This window comes from Talpa europaea (genome assembly GCF_964194135.1).
Source record: "Talpa europaea genome assembly, chromosome: 8".
Lineage (NCBI taxonomy): Eukaryota > Metazoa > Chordata > Mammalia > Eulipotyphla > Talpidae > Talpa > Talpa europaea.
In genome coordinates, this window is record NC_140075.1 from 25,889,748 (window position 1) to 25,909,209 (window position 19,462).

A 19,462-nucleotide genomic window follows, 5' to 3' on the forward strand; every position below is an offset into this window, starting at 1 on the left:
AAAATAAAAAAAAATAATCACTTCCTAATTAATTGGCAAAACTTTGAATTATCCTAAGTCACATTTGTAGGTACTTCTGTACAAATATACAAATGTCCCAAAGTGCTATCTTAAAAACAGAACTATCATAATCATAAAGTATAAACCTATTTTCCAAGCAATAAATTTACAGTTTAGCAAAATTAAACATATCTTGCGAACAAGGAAGAGGATTAATAAACTTCTCTGGCATTCTTTCCTCTACAAATGATCCTTTCATCTATTTGCTTTCCCTTCTAACTTTTTTTTTTTAAGATTTATTTTATTTATTTATGCATACAAGAGCTGAGGTATAGGCTAGAGGATGGGGGGTGGGGGCAGTGAAAGGGTTCACTAGAGGGAGTGGGGAGCAGAACAGGCAGATTGACTGAAATACACTGCTGAGGGGAGCAGCGGGCGAGGCAGGAGAGGTCTGCTGCGCCATGTGGGTCAGCTCCCTGGCTGGGGATTGAACTCGTGCTGCAGTGGCTGCTGATAGCTTCATAGTGCTGTGACTTAACCTTGAGCCACCAGGGAGGCCCTTTTCTGTATCACTAAGGATAAAACCTCATCTGCCATAATGAAGCCCAAAATAACTACTGCTTAAACAAGAAATGTTCTTTTACTCTTCTATAGCAACCCGACTGCAAGTTATTTAGCTATCAGGGCCCCTGGTTCCTTCTCTTTTGTGGCAGTCAATCATTCACGTTACAATGCTGAAGTTAGCTGGTATCATATCCATGACCACGCCTGCTGAGTTCCAGCCAGTGGACAGGGGAGGCCCAGAGGGCCTCTGTTTCCTTTTAGGGATGCGACCTGGGGTGTGTACCTCTTCTCTGGGTAAAGCTTAGGCTCTTGGCCATATTCAGGGCAGACCAGGAAATGCAGGCTTACCTGGGGCCTGTGCGCAGCTGAGACTCATGGATTCCATTACTGAAGGGAATGGAAAAAATGAATGTTGAGGCCATCAGTAGACTTAGCTACATTTCCTAACTGCGAAATCAAATCACTCTTTTAACTCCTTGCCTCCCACTAGCTTTCACATCAATGACAGTTTCTTCTGTCTTAAAAACCCTTCTTGCTCTGGTAGTGTTCTGGGTCTCTTTTTGTAAAGATGACCTGTCTTCCATTTCCTTTGCTAGTCCCTCTTTTTCTTCTATCCCTTAAGTCTGGATCTTCCCCAAGGTTCAGATCTGTTTTTACCCTGTATTCTCTCCTTAGATAGCTTCAAATTGCTTATAACTTCACTTATCACGTCTTTATCAAAGCTTCTCAAATCTTCTTACTGCAGCCAACCCCTTTTCTAGTCTTGGCCCCGAGCTCCCAGTGCACACTAAACATTCCCACAGGCTGCCCAACCTTCATCTGCACTTCAGTGTGTCCCAGGCAGGACGTACTGTATCTCCACTGCGGCCTACAGCTCTCAGTTCCCTAGCTCTCAGCTGCACTGCTGTCCATCCTCCCCTTGAAAGTAAAAGGAGGCTGGAAATCAGAGTCATCTTTAATGCTACAAGTTTCATCTTCTCTCAACTGCTGACAGCCCAGTTTTCCTTCCACAGTGGTTATTTTTCTTTGCCCTCTTTCATAGTAGCTCTGTCCTACTTCAGGACTTCTCCCACCTGCTTTATTAAGACATTCTTCTAACACCTGCCTCTGCCTATATGTTTTCTGTTTCCTCTTTAATGTCTCTCTTTTTTTTTAAGATTTATTTATTTATGCATACATGAACTGGGGTACAGGCCAGAGTTGGGGTGGTGGTGAGAGGATTCACCAGAGACGGAGTGGGGAGCAGAACAGGTGGATCTGCTGAAATACACAGCTGAGGGGAGCAGCGGGCGAGACGGAGAGGTCTGCTGCGCCATGTGGGTAGCTCCCTGATGTCAGTAGCTCCCTGGCCAGCCGGGAATCAAACACATGCTGCAGAGGCTGCGGACAGCTTCACAGTGCTGTGCTCAACCCCCTGCACCACCAGGGAGGCCCCTCTTTAATGTGTCCTAACATTGCATTCCATCATCTTGCTAAAACAGAAGTTAGATCACATCTATTTCTTTAAACATATTCTGCTGATTTCTGTTACTAATGAAATAAAAGGAAGATAAATAGCCGTGATTAGTGTTCACATGCATAAGCTTATCGGATCCTTATTACAGCCCCTTAGATAGCCTCAGTTTTCTTATAACTTCGCTTATCACGTCTTTATCAAAGCTTCTCAAATCTTCTTAGTGCATTCAACCCCTTTTCTAGTCTTGGACCCAAGCCACTAGTGCACACTAAACATTCCCACAGGGTGCCCAACCTTCATCTGCACTTCAGTGCAGATAAGCACGGGACAGAGTAAGTGAATTGCCACTGACAAATTTTCACTAGTAAACAACGCGTGGGATAAGGACCTCAGTTATAGTTGACACTAAAGCTTGAGCTCTTTCAGGTATTGCATCTTCTTTCCAAAATGAGAGGCTGAACCTCCAAAAGTATGCCCCTTCCTCACTTCCAGCCTCATTTCCCACATCCTCATCCCCTAGCATCACCATGATAACCCCACCTCTACAGTCACGCCTTATGTTCTCATTGGACAATTTCTTTCTTGTTATTACTACTTTTATAAGGGGGCAGCAATTATTTTTTTTCCATTTTTATTGAAAATCACTGAAACCACAATAAAAGTGTAAGTCATGCAGCATGATGGCCTGGTTTACGTGTGTTGTGAAAGGACACCACCATAGGTTCAGCTACCATCCATCTCATGTAATCTGATAAACAGAAAGGAAAACAGTAAATAAATAAAATTTCCCTTCTGATGAGACTCTTAAGATTTACTTCACAACTTTCCTCTATATTATACAACAGAGTTAGCAATAGCCATCATGCACATTACATCACTAGTATTTATTTATCTTAAAACTGGAAGTTTATACCTTTTAACCACCAACATCCAGTCTCCCGCTACCCACCCTTTGCCTGTAGTTACCCAAGCCTAATGTCTTTTTCTATGAGTTTGGGGCTTTTGGTTTTTCTTGGTTTTAGATTTTACATGTAAGTGTGATCATACAGTGTCTTTCTTTTTTTTATTTCACATAGCATAATGCCTTCTAGGCTCATGCATGTTGCTACAAAAGGTTAAGATTTCTTCATTCTTTATGGCTGAATAGTATTCCTGTATGTGTGTGTGTGTGTGTACATATCACAACTTTTTTATTCATTCATCTGTCAATGGACACTTAGTTCATGTCTGTCATGGCTATTGTAAATAATGTTGCTATTAAATGGGGTAGAGAAGGGGAGTATAACTCTATTTTTTAGTTCGTTTTCTTTTCCTTTAGATATATTCCCAGAAGTAGACTGCTGGATCATGTGGTTTTAATATTTTAGTTTTGGGGTGTGTTATCTCTGGAGTTTTTGATCACGGCCATTTCAACAAATCTGTGACTTTTCATTGTGATTTTAATTTTATTTTTCTAGTGACTGTGTCTCATTGGATACTTTCTTTGCATTGTATTGTTGATTATTTCCTGCTGGTCAAAATACAGTCACTGCCTAAGTATGATCTCTAAAGCCACCCCTTTAGAAATTTTCTGAAATGCCCCTGAGTAGAACTCTCTCTTCCTCTGGTTTCTGACAGCATGTTTTCCTTACCATCCTTCAACACTTAATTTGCTCCAACTTCTTGTTTTAGCAGTTTATGTGTCCTTCCCCGCCTCTAGGACATGAACCCATTTCTTGCTCTATCTTCCATGGTCCATTCTCAAGCACAGTGCCTGATAATTGTTTATTGATGTAGAAAGGACTTCAAAACACAACATAAAATGATGTTAAGTGAGTGATGAAGCTCCTGGATGGTTTAAGAGATTGAAGGAGGAAATGACCCCAGAGAAATGTGGAGGCCAGGGAGGACTTTGAGGAAGATGTTTAGTCATAAATAGGATCACCCTCAACAGAAAATTGTAGATGAGATTCAGAAGACAGTGAGGAAATGTTGGACATCAGCTAGTGTCAGTTCTGGCAGGTCTTCCAAATTGCCTGGAGAGCTTCATAAAAAAGTAAACAGATCTACTGACTCATGATCCCAGAAAGTGGGACCCGGGGATCTGCAGTTTTAGAAAACTCCCCCAAGAGAAGCTAAAACAAGAACATATTTTGTGTTTGATTTCCCCCATAAATGTCTTGCCTTACTCATCCCTTGCTTAAATAGAGCAGGTAAGCTTTGGGGGGTAAAAAAAGAGGACCGCTCCTTGGTGATTTTTAATGCTATTCAGCCATGTTTAAAAACTGATCGATTTGTTTGATCTGGAAGGTCTCTTCCAACTTTGATTTCTTGCGATTTTAGGTAGGAAAGTGAGCTGAGCATTGACAGAGAGGAAGAATTTAGCTACTTGAAGAAGGAAGGTATAAGGCAAAGGCCTGGACTGGGAAACACAACACACACGTAGAGGAATCACGTAGTGTGATTCCAGGGCCAAACGATCTGCCATCTTTTCCATCCTTCTCTGAGTAGGCCTGGTCCATACCAGTCTTTCCTGTATTTGCATGCCTATCATATAAATTTGAAGCACTGGGTCAGTTTTATTTAAATAATTTAAAAATATCTCAGTGATTTTAAAATATCATTAGGTCTTAAGTGCCTTACAAGCAATGGGACCCTATGCTGGAATATTTTTTTTTTATTTTTATATTCCCCATACAATTCAACCCTCTTATTTTGACCCCAATCCCTCCTTTCCCTGCCCCCCACCCTCCATAGAGTGTCTCTGGTTCATAGTTTTTTGTTGATTTTGATTTTCACTTTCTTATAGTTATTCATTTTCCTGGTCCCTTATTTAAGTTTTCTAGATTCCTGCTATGAGTGAGACCATCTGGTATTTTTCTTTTTCTTTCTGGCTTATTTCGCTGAGCATGATCCCTTCCACTATGCTGGAAAATTTTAATCTAGTGATCACACACTGCCTCTTCATAAAGTTTCCCCTAATCTCTCTGGGCTCAGTTTTCTCCAGAATTTGGAGGGTTTACTGTTTTCAGCATTGGGTGCTTTCTTTTTCACTCATTTAGTTATAGACTTTTTCTCTGTTAACTAAATTGTAAGCCCTAGTAGCCAAAGGCAGTATCTCCTTAGTTTTCTTTCTAGCATCTTGTTTTTCCTTACATGTCATAGGTGCTCATTTAATATTTGTTGAACAAATAAGTTTATTATAGAATTTTCTGTCTGCTCCTGATAGACATCTTTATTTGGATTTTGGTGGTATAGGTCCCCAAGTACATTCCAGGTAGGTTGCTTTTGCCCAGGCCTCCAAACCTCTTCGTAGTTTTGTTAAATAGACATGTTCAGAACAAGAAAGATTAGTTAATGAGGCAAAACAATCACCTTCTCTGTTCTTGGCCATATTACTTTCAATTTATTTTTTTAAAAAGAGCTAGAAAAATACAAGGAAGTGAAGATTCTTGGGATTCATGACTCTGCCAAGCCTAAAACCTCTTTGGAGCTCAAGTAAGAACCTTGGAGAGTATCTATCCACACTCTATTTCCCTAGCTTGGCAGACTTCAGTGGAAACCCAAAGTAAGTCTCCTTCATTCAGCTAGAATATTTCTGAATTGCTTATCTGTGGGACTCCTGACAGCTCCTGCCTTGAGCATAGAATAGATGGAAGAGGGGGCTGTCCGGATCATGTGATTTGAGGGGCGCCAGAGAGGCTGCCTGCTCCATACACTCTCCTGTTTCCTTACCCTTTTTATTTTAGCCACCCGAGCAAACAATTGATCACTTTTGGTTTTTGGTGAAACTCAGTAGGTGGTACAGGTTTCAAAACCATAAACAGGGGAGTTAGGGTCTACAAGCACATGCATGTCTTCATTGTCAGGATTGGAAAGGTTTTCCTAAGACTCACTGTGCATTGCAATTAAATGTGCAGATTTATGACACGGGGCCGGCTTCAGTTTCCAAGCTGTCTCCCAGACACCTCTCCCTGAACAGGGAAATGCAATGCTGTTACCTTTCACTCTGCACCTAAATCACTGGGGTGGCTTAGGGTGTTTCGTCTACCAAGTGCAGAGTGATAGGCTTTAGCTGATCATGCATTCCAGGGTAAGTCCCGGGACCCCCGCCCAACCCCCCACTTCCACTCCCCTGCGGCCTAGGGGAGAAGCTCTGCAAACGGAAGCGGACTTTGTTCAGCAATTAATCATTTGAAGTCAAAGTGTGTTTGGATACTACAAGCCCACTAAAGCTATGAAGCGCTTGATTGTGTAGCTGATGAAATTTGGTCTCTAAGAGGACGTCCTTCATTGTAAATAGAAAAATATCTTAGGAATGGGATAAGGAAACTTGTCAAATTTAGGAAGTAGAAGTGATGGGCCCATTTATCATGGAATAATTTGTAGAGACTGGAGTCTGATGTGTAAGGAGCTCAGTCACTCACGTCTAAGATATGTGTTCCTTTCCTATGCTGCTAGTGACACAGATCTGGGTGGCACTAGTGTACAGGGGTGGTCGGGGTCAAAGGTCAGCCTCTGAAGGAAGGACCGGGCATAGACGAGTGTATGTCGCTTTAACTGTGTGGCCCTGTTGGCCTGCCCAAGAAATGATTTCAGGGTTGCCCATTATTTCATATCTCCTGATATGAGTTTTGAGTTTTATTTTCATACCCTTTAGAAACATTCCACGCAGAATCATACTTGTCAATGATGCTTTCATCGACTGCTACGGTGAGGAAGAAATTTCCTTTTAGATTGAGGAGTTAATGAGTTTGGTCTTTGCACTGTTTGATTTAACTGGTGAGGAGTGACTCAACTTATTTCATTAACTGTCATAGCTTTCCTTTTTGAAGATTTTATTTATATTTGCATAGAAGAACTGGGGTGTAGGTGGTGGGAGGGGGGGAGAGTATTCACTAGAGAGAGTGGGGAGCAGAACCGGCAGATCTACTGAAATACACTGCTGAGGGGAGCAGCGGGCAAGACAGGAGAGGTCTGCCGCACCATGTGGGTCAGCTCCCTGGCCAGGGATAAAACTCAGGCTGTTGTAGTGGTAGCAGTGAGATTTAACCCCTAGGCCACCAGGGAGGCCCCTAATTTTCATAGCTTTTATCCATGTGTAATAGTTACAGCAAGAATTCAAACGCAGGGCCTCCCCTGTGGCACAGCGGTTGAGCACTGGGTTGCGAAGCTGCCCGCGGCCTCTGTGGCGCTGGTTCGATCCCCGGCTGCTCTCCGGCCACCTGAGGAGGGTCCCACATGGCACGCAGACCTCTCCTGCCGCCCGCTGCTCCCCTCGGCAGTGTACTTCAGTCCTTCTGCCTGCTCTGCTCCCTGCTCTGGCTCTGGTGGGTTCTCTCACCCTCCCGCGCTTCTGACTGTACCCAATGCATGTATAAACAAAACAAACGAACAAGCAAATAAATAAATAAATAAAAACATGCCTCTAAAAAAAAAAAAAAAAGAATTCAAACGCTTAGTGGGAGAGTATTGTCACAGCAGATAGAAATAAGGGAGGTCCACAGGACCCCTGCAAATTCTCATGATTGTACTTATTAGAAACAAAGCTGGATGTTATCCCTCCCTACTGGCTGTAGAGAGACAACACAACTCAGTGGAGTGAGGGCAGTACCTTGTGAAGAAATGAAAATTCTCCAAAGACCAGGATAAATTCCACAGAGTGCCTAAAGCTTTACCTTCTGTGCTCAGGAGACCAGGCTATGACTGGTAAGATAGCCTGACAGAGCTATGTTCTTTTAAAATCACATTAAAAATAAACACTGTGGGCCTCCCTGGTGGCCTATGCATTAAATCTCAATGCCATCACCATGATGTCTGAGTTCGATCCCTGGCCAGGGAGGTGACCCACATGGCGCAGCAGACCTCTCCTGTCTCACCTGCTGCTCCCCTCAGCAGGAGAGTTAGTTCAGCAGTTATTTCATTAGATCCATCTGTTCTGCTCCCCCCTCTGTCTCTGGTGAATTCTCTCACCCCCCATATCCCAGTTCTATGCAAAAAAATATAAATAAATAAACATTGTGATATTAAGGCTATCTATAACACATAATCATGAGGAAAAATATCAAGATGTTGCCCTCATTCTTCCCATGTGGTATCAAGTTTTCTTAGGCAGTGACTCACTTCACACCTCCCAAGTCTCCTTGTATTGCATTCTTTGTCCTTCACCCTAATGCCATTTAGGTCATAGGTGGAAGGAGATCATGGCAAAGGAGTGACTTTCCAGTTGCTATTTTATTTTTGCTTCTTCTTGTACACCTGTCTGATTGGTGAAGTCAACCCAAAATGGCAAATTACTTTACAAATATGATCTCCAGTACACAAAATCTTACCCATTCTAAGCCAGAATGTACTGGACCCATGACAAAGGCATATTTTTCTCACATTTCTTTGTTACTTCTGTTCCATGTATTTCAGACTAGTCACCAGAATGAAGAGTCCTTGTACTAAAAGCATTCTGGTTCACTTTTCTTTAAATTTTCAGATAAGTCTAGTGGAACAGTGATTTGGACCTTCAACTTTTCATATCCTGCTTTTGAGGGAACTTGGATGTTCTCTATGTCATGCTGACTTAGAGGTCCATTGCTGTATCTGTGGTACGGAGAGCCTGCCTTGTTCCTTTTCTAGAACATTTTGACCTCTCTTCAGTGATGAGTAATATTAAGACCTCTTTAAAAACATTCACATTACAGCTTGGTCAGATTTCATGCTTTACCAAGATGCATTTCATCAACTATATTCCCTGTGAAGACTTCCTTTTCTTTGCCTTTATCTACCTATGTTTCCAAATTGATTGAATGTCTTCAGTGAAGATGTATAGATGATCCAAGTCATGCAATGATTAATTTTTTGGGGGGCCATACCATGCTAAATGACTGATAGTTTCTTCTTTGACACTAGCAGCACTATAGGCAGAAACTCTACTCCTATACTCCAGAAGTCACTTCCGTAGTTCTATTGGCCACATGATTTGTTTAGTACCAAGCGTGCCCTGGTGATATTGCCAGATTACATATTTTCCTCCCACTGAAATGAATTGGCTCTTTTCACTTAAGAGAATTTCTAACAAATATGACCAATAGGTATATAAAACAGAATTGTGTTTTATGGGGAACTATTTACCCTGCTTCCTTTTTTAAAAGGATTTATTCTTAGAGAGGTTTAGTGTTATAAAAAATTGAGAGGGAGGTACAGAGATTTCCCATACACCCCTTTCCCCCACTCATGCATAGCCTCCCCATTATCAGCATCACTCACCAGAATGATACTTGTTTTTTGCTTACCACAGATGAACCCATATCGATACAAAATGCCTCAAAATCCGCAGTTTGCCTTAGAGTTCACTTTTGGTGTTCTACATTCTGTGAGCTTGAACAATGTATAATGACAAATAGCCACCATTAAAAAATACAGAGTATTTCCATTGCCCTAAAAATCCTCTGTGCTCTGCCTATTCATCTCCTCTCAATCCTCCCCCACAGCGAACACTGATATTTTTTAATCTCCCTATTTTTATCTTTTCCAGAACATTTACCAGTTGTCAAACACTAAAATTAATTCCACTATTTAGAGTGTCAACCCCAACTGAACCTTGACTTGAAATCAGTCATATTCAGACATCAGTTCGTTGCCTACATGACTTTTCTTAATTATGTATATATACTAGCTTCGTATTTATGAATTCTTTCAAAGTCTTGTTACAATTCAGATAGATATTTGGAGAAGATATGGAGAAGAAATGAAAGGAGAAAGAGCAGATAACCAAAGAGAAAGAAAAATCGAAAAGAGAAGGAAGAAAGGAAGGAAAAGCTAATTGTAATCACAAAATTAAGTGAGGAAGAAACTTAGGTAGAATGTAAGCAGATGGACCCATTTCATTTTTATTCTGGGGCAATTAAAAGCAAATTAAGATCCAATGAAAAACTGGATGTCAACAGAATAAAGACATTGTGCTTCTTCGGTCTCATGGATGACTGGGTCCTGAATTGGTTTGATGTAGCTAAGTAATAAAAATCTAGCCTAGAGAAAGCCCAAAGCATGCCCATTTTTAAGCTTTCCCAGAAAATAAGATTGTAATCATGGGAAACTAATTGGGGCCCAGCTCGCTGCTGATTTAAAAAGTAGTCTGATTTTGTACATTATCATCTTTAAGAGCAATGTCCTCTTGCCATTTTCTATATTCTAAGTGGATGCAGAATTCCCTCCCCAGTTTGGTTCTGATATGAAACCAAGGCTGCTAATCACTTCTGTAGAATAGGGACCCAGCAGGAACATCAGAGGACCTGCGTCCTTGTCCTGGTCTCAGACTTGCATCTTCTCTCAGTAAACTTTGACAGCAATTGAAATTTACTGGGGCCTTCAGTAACTCCACAGGGAGCATATACACTATAATAAGAAAGAAAAGATAACATTTTCAAAAGTCAGTTTTACTGAGGCATTTATGAACTGAGAATAATTGTTTCTAATTTATTTATATCTCTCCTCCCCCTATATTTCACATTTTATTTTGGAGGGGGTGCCATGTAACCGTCAAGTCTAGGTATTTGCCAATGAGTAATCATGAGCAACTGTGTGTAATAGTCTAAATATTTAAACCGGAAACAAAAATAGAACCAATATCAAGGCCAGACGCAAAAACAAGTTCATAAACAATAGAGGTTGAACATATATGTAGCTTGGAGCTGTCTCACCAGTGAATTCTCTGACTAAATGCAGAAATGTTCCTACCTCCTATGTGAGAGGAGCAAATTCCAGACTTGGGACAAATTATATAACCTGTCTGGGCCCTAGTCTTCTTAAAGGCAAAGTAATGAGGCAACTTGTAGTCCTAGAATGTGTACATACGTTGACAAGTACAAATATTTAGCACATTTGGGTGGCCTTGAGTACCCTTTCTTTTTTTCTATTCAGGTCTCATTTCATCTAATCAATAATTCAGCCTCCTTTTTAAAATTTTTTCTTATAATTTTCTCCCCTAAGGATAATTGCAAAAGATAATCATCTACAACTCTGGGTATTTACTGAACATTTAGATTTGTTGACGGAGGGATGGAACCTCTCAGTGAGAGTCTTTCATTTGTCACTTAGATGTTTGCTATCAACTGACATGTGCATGGCACAGCGATGGATATCAGAACAGGGGGCCAGCTGTGTGTAAGGCATGATCATTGTCCTCAAGTGGTCCCACTGGTTTAAGAGAAATAAGACACCTACAGTCCTAAGATGAAAACTCCTAATTGCCTTAAGAGAGGCACAAAGTCCCCTTTCACTTCTGGCTAAGAGATGAAGGAAGCTTTCCTGACTTTGGCACTTAAGCCGGGATTAGAAGAATTGGAAGAATTTGACACATAGCATTAAGTAAGAAAGTCACTGAGTGAATAGTAATAACAAGACACAGAAGTGAGAAAAGACTTGTACAAAGAATGATGATGAGTAGTTTCGTTCACACAGGGAATACATGAAGTGAGGTGAAGGAAAGGATATTTGATAAGTCATCGTAGGTAATATATTTTTTTTTTATTTTCACAGCAATTATGTTATTTATATGGGTATTGTTCCCACTTTTAGCAGGTGAAGAAATTGAGGCTCACAGAGGTGAAATGATTGGTCTAAGAAAAATATGAAACCAGATCTGGGTCTGAAAAAGATAAGATTCACAAAGGTTAATCCAAGGGGACTTTGATTGCCAGAATCAGGAATTTGATCATATACTATAGTTCAAATGTCAACAAACTATAACCTAGAGGTCAAATCCAGCACACACTAGTTGTTGTAAATAGAGTTTATTAGAACACTACACTGCATTACCATTCCTTCACATACATTCCATTCATTTTTATGGCTCCTTTCACACTCCAACAGCAGAGTCAATTAGGCACAACAAAGACCACAAAGCCTAAAATATTACTATCTCACCCTTTACAGAAAACCTTCACTAGTCCCTGCTCCAGTTGATTGGGAGTCATTGACAGTTTTTGAGAAGGAACATGGCTTCTTAGAGTTATGCATTATTAATTGAGACCACTTTAATCAGTAAGGTGACTTGGAGGCAACTAGATCGTTTAGAAATTCGCTTGTGCAGGCTCTCATCCCCTTCACTCCTGGACTATCTGAGTGGCCTTCTAGCAAGTCTCCTGGCCAGAACTTTGAAGCTTAGAGAACCCAGGCAGGGAACAAAACATGAGTAAAGTGCCTTGGATATAAGAAAACCAACTCTGCAACCAAGCTGATAGATGGCTCCTCTGGATGTCCTCTGGGCTACAAATATGACAGGAAGTGATGGATGCCCCCAGGACTGGGACATTGCTGCCCAGAATGACCAGTTGGTGCTGTCATACCTTCCAATTTTATAAGGATGCTCAGGACTTTGAATTCTTATGTGAAGTGTCTGCATTTACAAGTGTTAGCTACTGAAGTCAAATGCATTTAAACCTCCTGTGGGTGATCAAAATTTACATTTACTTAAACCCTCTGAGATTGATTAAACTACAGTCTTCCAGTTTGTAATCTTTTCCCATGTAATTTCCAGAACACTGATTCTGGTGAATTTAATATGATCGTCAGCAGTTCCTGTCACTTCTTTAGCAGGCATAGGACACTTTGGCCAGTTTTTGAAGAAGACTTGCACATGAAAGAGACAGAAAAATAAATAGAATGACTGACTGACTGACTGAACAAGCAACTGTGAACTTCTTGTCAATTTTTTAAGACCTAACTATATGCTCTGTCATGCCAGTTTACATAACAGGATAGATTGTCAGAATATTTAATCATTTGCTTCTCGTCACAGGTACAGTGCAAGAGCAGCTAACAAACACCTCTAAAGGTGATGTGGACTCTAATGTTAAGGACATATAGAGAATCTAGTGAGAATTTGCTGGTTTGTATTTTGCAGGATTGGTGATAGTACATTCAGGTGCGATTGAGGGACTTAATAATATTTTAATGGTCCTTAATGGACTTGAATATTTTCCCTATAACTGTTAATGATGCCTAAATTTTTAGTTTAGTGATTAATCACTATAATCATTTACTCATTCTTTCAGGTGGTATTTATTGGTTATTTACTATATGCATGGTACTATATTGCAGAGGAAAGTGAAGTTTGAGAAGCTTCAGTCTAGTGTAAAATGATCATATCACAGAAAGATAAATGAACCTTGAAGCGATGTGTCAACTTTATCCAACCAAATTTACCTTTCTTTGTGATAAATGTACCCTGAAAAAAAAGGTTGAAAATGTTCCCCTTTGTTAATAAAATAACCTTAAGTACCAGAGGAAATCTTGGGCAGGACCAACTAAATAATTCCTTGTCAATATCTAAAAGTTTGAAAATGGTGACAAAGAGAGCATTAAAACAAGGAGACCCATGCAGTAGCACAGATTGCATGCTCATGAAGCCCTGAGGTCAGCATTTCCAAACATCAAATGGAGTGGCATTTTAGAAAAGAGGAGAATATTTTTTTAAAGATTTATTTATGTATTTATGTATTTATTTATTTATTATGTATTTATTTGTTTATTTATTCAAGAACCGGGGTACAGGGCAGATGTGTGGGAGGGCAAAAGGATTTGCCAGAGACAGAAGGGGAACAGAACTGGCAGACTGAAGAAATACACTGCTGAGGGGAGCAGCGGGCGAAACAGGAGAGGTCTGCAGCGCCATGTGGAATCGAACCGGTGCTGCAGAGGCTGTGGACAGCTTCACAGTGCTGCACTCAACCTCCTGTGCCACCAGGGGAGGCCTGAGAAGAATATTTTTCTATTTGGTTCTGTAGGTCTCCTTTCACTTACAGCATGTATATATAAATGCCAACTACTATATCAAGGGTTGGGCATACAGTAGTAAAAATGATAGCTGTCATTTCTCAGATATCTTAAGGTCTGGCTGAGAGACTTGCATGTGATAATTTCCACTTGCGACCTAATTATGTCTTGACTACATTCTGAGAAAAATATTTAGATGATCAGTGAATTGTACTTTATATTTTAAATATCGAGTATACATTGAAAAGAGTTAATATGAAAAAATATCCTCATGCAGAAGTTCTATAATATCTGACATTTAAATTTTATTTATAATATTTTCCTCCAGGAAACTTTGGGGGAAAAAATGAGGTGGTAGATGCAACTTTATTTTGATGTTCAAATAGTTTCTTTTATTTATGTGTTTAAGAAATTTTTGTCATACCAACACCAAAGTTTAACTTCTAGATAAGGCTTTTAGAATCTGTATTCAGATCAGAAAAATTGAGGTGAGGTCCCACGTATCCTAAATCTCAGGGTAATAGCATCAGTTGATTTGGTTTGTTATAGGGCACATCTAAATGATCATTTAAGATGTACTTCACTAATAGTTTGCTTGTTTCGTTTGTACTCAGAAACTATTGTCATGTATGTTTAAGGAGTTCCTTTATCTCTGTGATGGAAGATTCCAGAGTGGCAATCCATTATTGACCAGGCATACTAGATTTTCATATATATCAATTCATTTTATTCTCACAGTAATACCATGTGGTTGATATTCCATTTTATAGCTAAGAAAATTGAAGTTTAGAAAAAGTTGATTAACTTGCACTATATCTTTTACTAATTGGCAGATTTAGAATTAGAATCCTATCTAGCTGATGCTGAAGCTCCCTGCCACCAAACTATGCCTTCTCTCAACCCTCCAATTTTCAGGAGTATACTGTGAAAATGGAACTTAATAATTGCATGAAAATGTTTGGAGAAGAATAGAATCACTGAGTATATGCTGACCTCTAATCTGCAGAACTGCCCCTAATATAGGAAAAGGTTTGCGGTGGAGACTGAACCTTAGCTAGACTCCCATGCCCCATGCCTCCCCATCCCCAACCATACTGACACCCCCGATGTCCAGAGAACACGGAGAGTGACCATAGAGCTGATGAGGGATGTGGAAATTAAGAAGGCAATGCTGAGTGGGAGCACGTGGAAGAGCAACTGAAAGAAGACTGGAATTCAAAGGTGAAAAGAAACTATTAAAACAAAAAATGACCCAAAACTTCCCTAAATTTTAGGCCTGGAGAGATAGTAATTCCAAACCATGCCATTGGAATTGGGATTAAAAGGCCACTAATAGGTGTTCTCCTAAAAAGCAAGTCTTGCTGGAGAGAAGTCAATAGTAAATGCTACAAACTGTGGTCTCATTTAGAGTGTCGTCATCTTGCTCTGCAAATCCCTTAATAGTCAGTCTCAATGTAGTCTGCCCTGAATGTGATCCTTCAGTGCATTCTTTTCTCATGTGGGTAGAATCAGTTATTGCTGAAAAGGGGAAACTTTGCTAGGCTTTGTGGTATGTGCACTCAGACCTTTGTCACTGTGGAGAAATGCCTGTTCCTAAGGCACCTTTGCAGATGTATTTCTTCTTGGATTATATAAATCATTGTTCATCTTTGTCTCATTTTTTATTTCTTTTCTGATGCACAAGCCAGCATATTGAATTCATTGTAACTAACTTGTACATGTGGACAGGGAGATTGGATTACTAAGCGGGTGTTTTAAGTGAGTTGTGTAAAGTTAACTAAAAACTAAAGCTGTCCACTTCTTCAATATTAAGTAAATATGTGATTAATATTGAGCAAAATATTTTCAAGGCTTTGAAGAAAAAGCATATTCACTTTTCTAACTGTCTGAGTTAGTAGATATTTAAATTAATATTTTAAAACATTTTTAACGAAAAATACAAATGATCATGTAACACACCCACATTCCCACCACCTAGAATCGCCTGTTGATATTTAGCCACGTATTATTTAAGATAATATTTAAGATATTTTAATAAAAAGTGAAGCATTATAGATATAAATGAAATTCTATTTGACACATTATCTCCCAATGCCATTCTCTTCTTCGTCTTTCTAGTGATAACCTCTATTGGAAATTAGTGAGTGTCGTTCTCCTTTTGGATATTTTCATCAATGTGTATACATGCATGTATCTATAGGTAAATATAGTTTTTGTACATGCATTTTTCCACATGTACCCATCTGTGAACATTCTCGTTTTGTGAGTGTTACTTACAAACATATATACGATGCAGAATCCTGCAAGCGCAGAGCAAATATTCAGTGGCTACACTGTGCCTAGGACTGCAGTATCTTGATCTTTCAATGATTCTATGTAACATGCACACTTTTAATGTTATTCCCTTTTTTAGAAAATTAAGGCACAGGTAGGTCGTTTGCTCAGGCTTAGACTACTAATAAGTGGCAGGGTTGAGAATTAATCCCACAGTCAGGCCCTGGAACCTGACCACTTGTCCACAATGCTAGATGGCCTCTTGCCATGTCACCACAGAATCCTTCACTCTCTCAATATCCTGATTCTGGTATCTGTCATTGTTGAACTCCTAGGTCCACTTTATTCCTTTCCACAGTTTTACCATCGTCCATTAAGTAAATATAACACATAAGCAGCATTGCATGGTGGTTAAGACCTATAAGATAGGATTAGTAGAAGTTTCTATCTCATGAGAATTAAATGGTTTATTGCAAATGAAGTAGGAGAATTGCACTTGGCATGGAGTAAGCACCCAGTAATTGTTACCTATTGTTTACTATTATCTACTACGCTTTATCCTGTTGAGCCTGATCAGTGGATTGATTCTACTTTTACATTATTGCCTAGATTATCACAGTGGAAACCCTTTGTCTACTTACAAAAGTTTCTCTCCCTAGAAGAGGAATTGATGACTCATAGGGTGTTTGTGTTTTCCATTCTACTGATATTGCCAAAACCATCTGTGTCAACTTCTACTCCCGAAAGTACGATGGCCATTCCCGTTTCTCTATATCCTCAGTAACTGTTGACATTGTCTGACTAATGTACAAATCTGATGACAAAATTCATACAGTAGAATTCATCCTTTTAAAGTATACAATTCAATATATTAACAAGGATTTACAGCCATCACCTCTGCCTAAGGTTAGGAGAAACTCTTTCTCCTGCCTTCCCCACTAGTCCCTGGCATGGCTAATGTACTTTCTGTCTCTCTGTATTTGGATATTCTAAATATTTCATATAAATGGAATCATATATTCTGTAGGATTTGGAGGTCCATCCACTTTGTGGCAACACTTCATTCTTTTTTATGGCCCAGTAATAGTCTGTTGTACGGATAGACCACATTTTGTCCATTTATCAGTTGATAGAAATTTGGGTTGTTTCCACTCTCACTTATTATGAATAATGCTGTCATAAATACTCATATGCAGAATTTTCTGTGGACATTTCTTTTCATTTTCTTGGATATATTTACATTTATATACCCAGCTTGGAATTGCTGGGTAATATGGTAACTGACAAACTAATCACATTATTTTACAATCCCATCAGGAGCAGATGAGGATTCCAATTTTTTTCAGTTCTTACCTCCAACACTTGTTATTATCTATCTTTTTTATTTTATTTATTTTTTTAAGATTTATTTATTTATTTATACAAGCACTGGGTACAGTCAGAAGCTCGGGAGGGTGAGAGAATTCACCAGAGCCAGAGCAGGGAGCAAAACAGGCAGAAGACCGACATACACTGCTGAGGGGAGCAGCGGGCGGCAGGAGAGGTCTGTGCGCCATGTGGGACCCTCCTCCAGTGGCCGGGGAGCAGCCAGGGATCGAACCGTCGCTGTAGAGGCTGTGGGCAGTTTCGCAACCCAGCGCTCAACCACTGAGCGGCCTGGGAGGCCCTGTCTTTGATTTTAGACATCCTAGTAGATACGAAAAAATATCTCAGTTTGGTTTTGATTTAGTGTTTCCTTGGTGGTTAATGAGATTGAGCATCTTTTTATCTGCTTATTGGCCATTTGCATGTCTTATTTGGAGAAATGTCTATTCAAATCCTTTGTCACCTTTTAATTGGGAAATTTATCTTTTTATTTGGATAAGAGTTCCTCGTGTATTCTGACTACAAGTCCTTTTTCATATATATGACTTATAAGTATTTTTTCCTTGTCTGTGGCTTGTCTTTTTACTTTTTTTTAGTTTTATATTTTAAATTAATATCTTAAATTTTTTTACATTATTGTTCATTTTTAAACAATATTTGCTTCCCCTCACCCCCTCAGGTGTAGTCCCCATAGAATTTCCTTCACCAATGCACCTGTGCACCATCACCTCAGTCCCCTGCGCTCCTCCCTCCCTCCCTCTGATCCCTCTCCCTCCTCCTCCCCTGCAGGATGTCTCTGCTTTATAATTGTCTGGTTTTGCTTTGTTGTGTTTTGTACTGTCATTATTTTTTACACTGATGTCTTATTTGGTTCCCCCTAAATTCCTGCCAGAAGTGAAACCATCCGATATTTTTCTTTTTCCTTCTGACTTATTTCACTGAGCATAATTCCTTCCAGCTCCATCCATGTTGCTGAGAATGGCATGAGTTTATCTTTTTTTGATTGCTGAATATTATTCCATTGTGTATATATACCACATCTTCTTGATCCAGTCATCTATATGGGGGCATTTGGGTTGTTTCCAGGTTTTGCCTATTGTAAATAGTGCTGCAATAAACACAGGGTTATGGGTGTTCTTTTCAATCAATGTTTTTGTGTCCTTTGGGTAGATCCCTAGGAAAGGGATTGCTGGGTCGTATGGTAGCTCCATTTTTAGTAGACTGAGGAACCTCCAGACAGCTTTCTATAGTGGTTGGACCAGTTTGCACTCCCATTCTATAATGTTTAGTTTTCATGTTTTCTCAAAACTTCAGTCTTCAAAATTGTCTCCATGTTATCTGCTGAGTAGATCACAAACTAGATATCATAAGCACTGAGACTAAAATGGACACGTCTAGTTTTCCATATCAGACGCTCCTGCATCCCCAAGTCATCTAGGGGTTCATCTGGGTAAACAACTCAGTGAAGAAAATTCAGTTTTAATGACACAGAAGAAACACCTTGACACCCAGAGTTTGAATTTAATGTTGAAAAGCTCCTTAGTTTTCAAACTACTGGCTGATTGTTTATTCCAAAGCATTTGCATTTGTGTTTAACCTGGCCTCTTCTTTTTTCTATCCTTCCTTCTCCTCTCTTTTCCTCCCCATTTTTTATTTCAGATTGAAGATGGCTCAGGAATCGGTCAGTAAGTTGACATCGGAGAAGAAAGTAGAGACAAAGAAAATCAACCCCACAGCTAGTCTGGTGAGATGTATTTTTCAACATAACCTCAAGATTTTTCCTTTTAATCTGAGAGCACCCAGAAATGGATCTAAATTTAAAGGTTAAAACTCAAAGTACTGACAGGTAGTATCCAGCATCTCAGCTCCTACCCCTGAGTTATACATGATAAAGATTATAGGGAGAGAAGGAGTAAGAAACAAAGCACAACTTCTTGTGTTCTGCCAGCAAAACAACAATGGTCATTTCCTGATAAATCATATTTATTCACTTTGCTATTTTGCATCCTTCCACACCCCACCCCATTCAATGATCCCCCTTATCTCAAAATACTTCTT

At 39.6% G+C, this 19,462-nt stretch overlaps 1 protein-coding gene across 3 annotated transcripts in view; it reads left to right on the plus strand.

Moving 5' to 3' along the window:
- Window positions 1-19,462, plus strand: part of FMN1 (formin 1) — a gene marked incomplete at both ends in the record, with an annotated part of 376,429 nt that overhangs the window by 353,572 nt on the left and 3,395 nt on the right. For all 3 annotated transcript variants that reach the window (XM_084239702.1, XM_084239703.1, XM_084239704.1), the window contains one exon: window positions 19,064-19,148. In XM_084239702.1, the coding sequence (XP_084095828.1) occupies window positions 19,064-19,148 (85 nt within the window). The remainder of the gene's footprint in view (window positions 1-19,063; window positions 19,149-19,462) is intronic.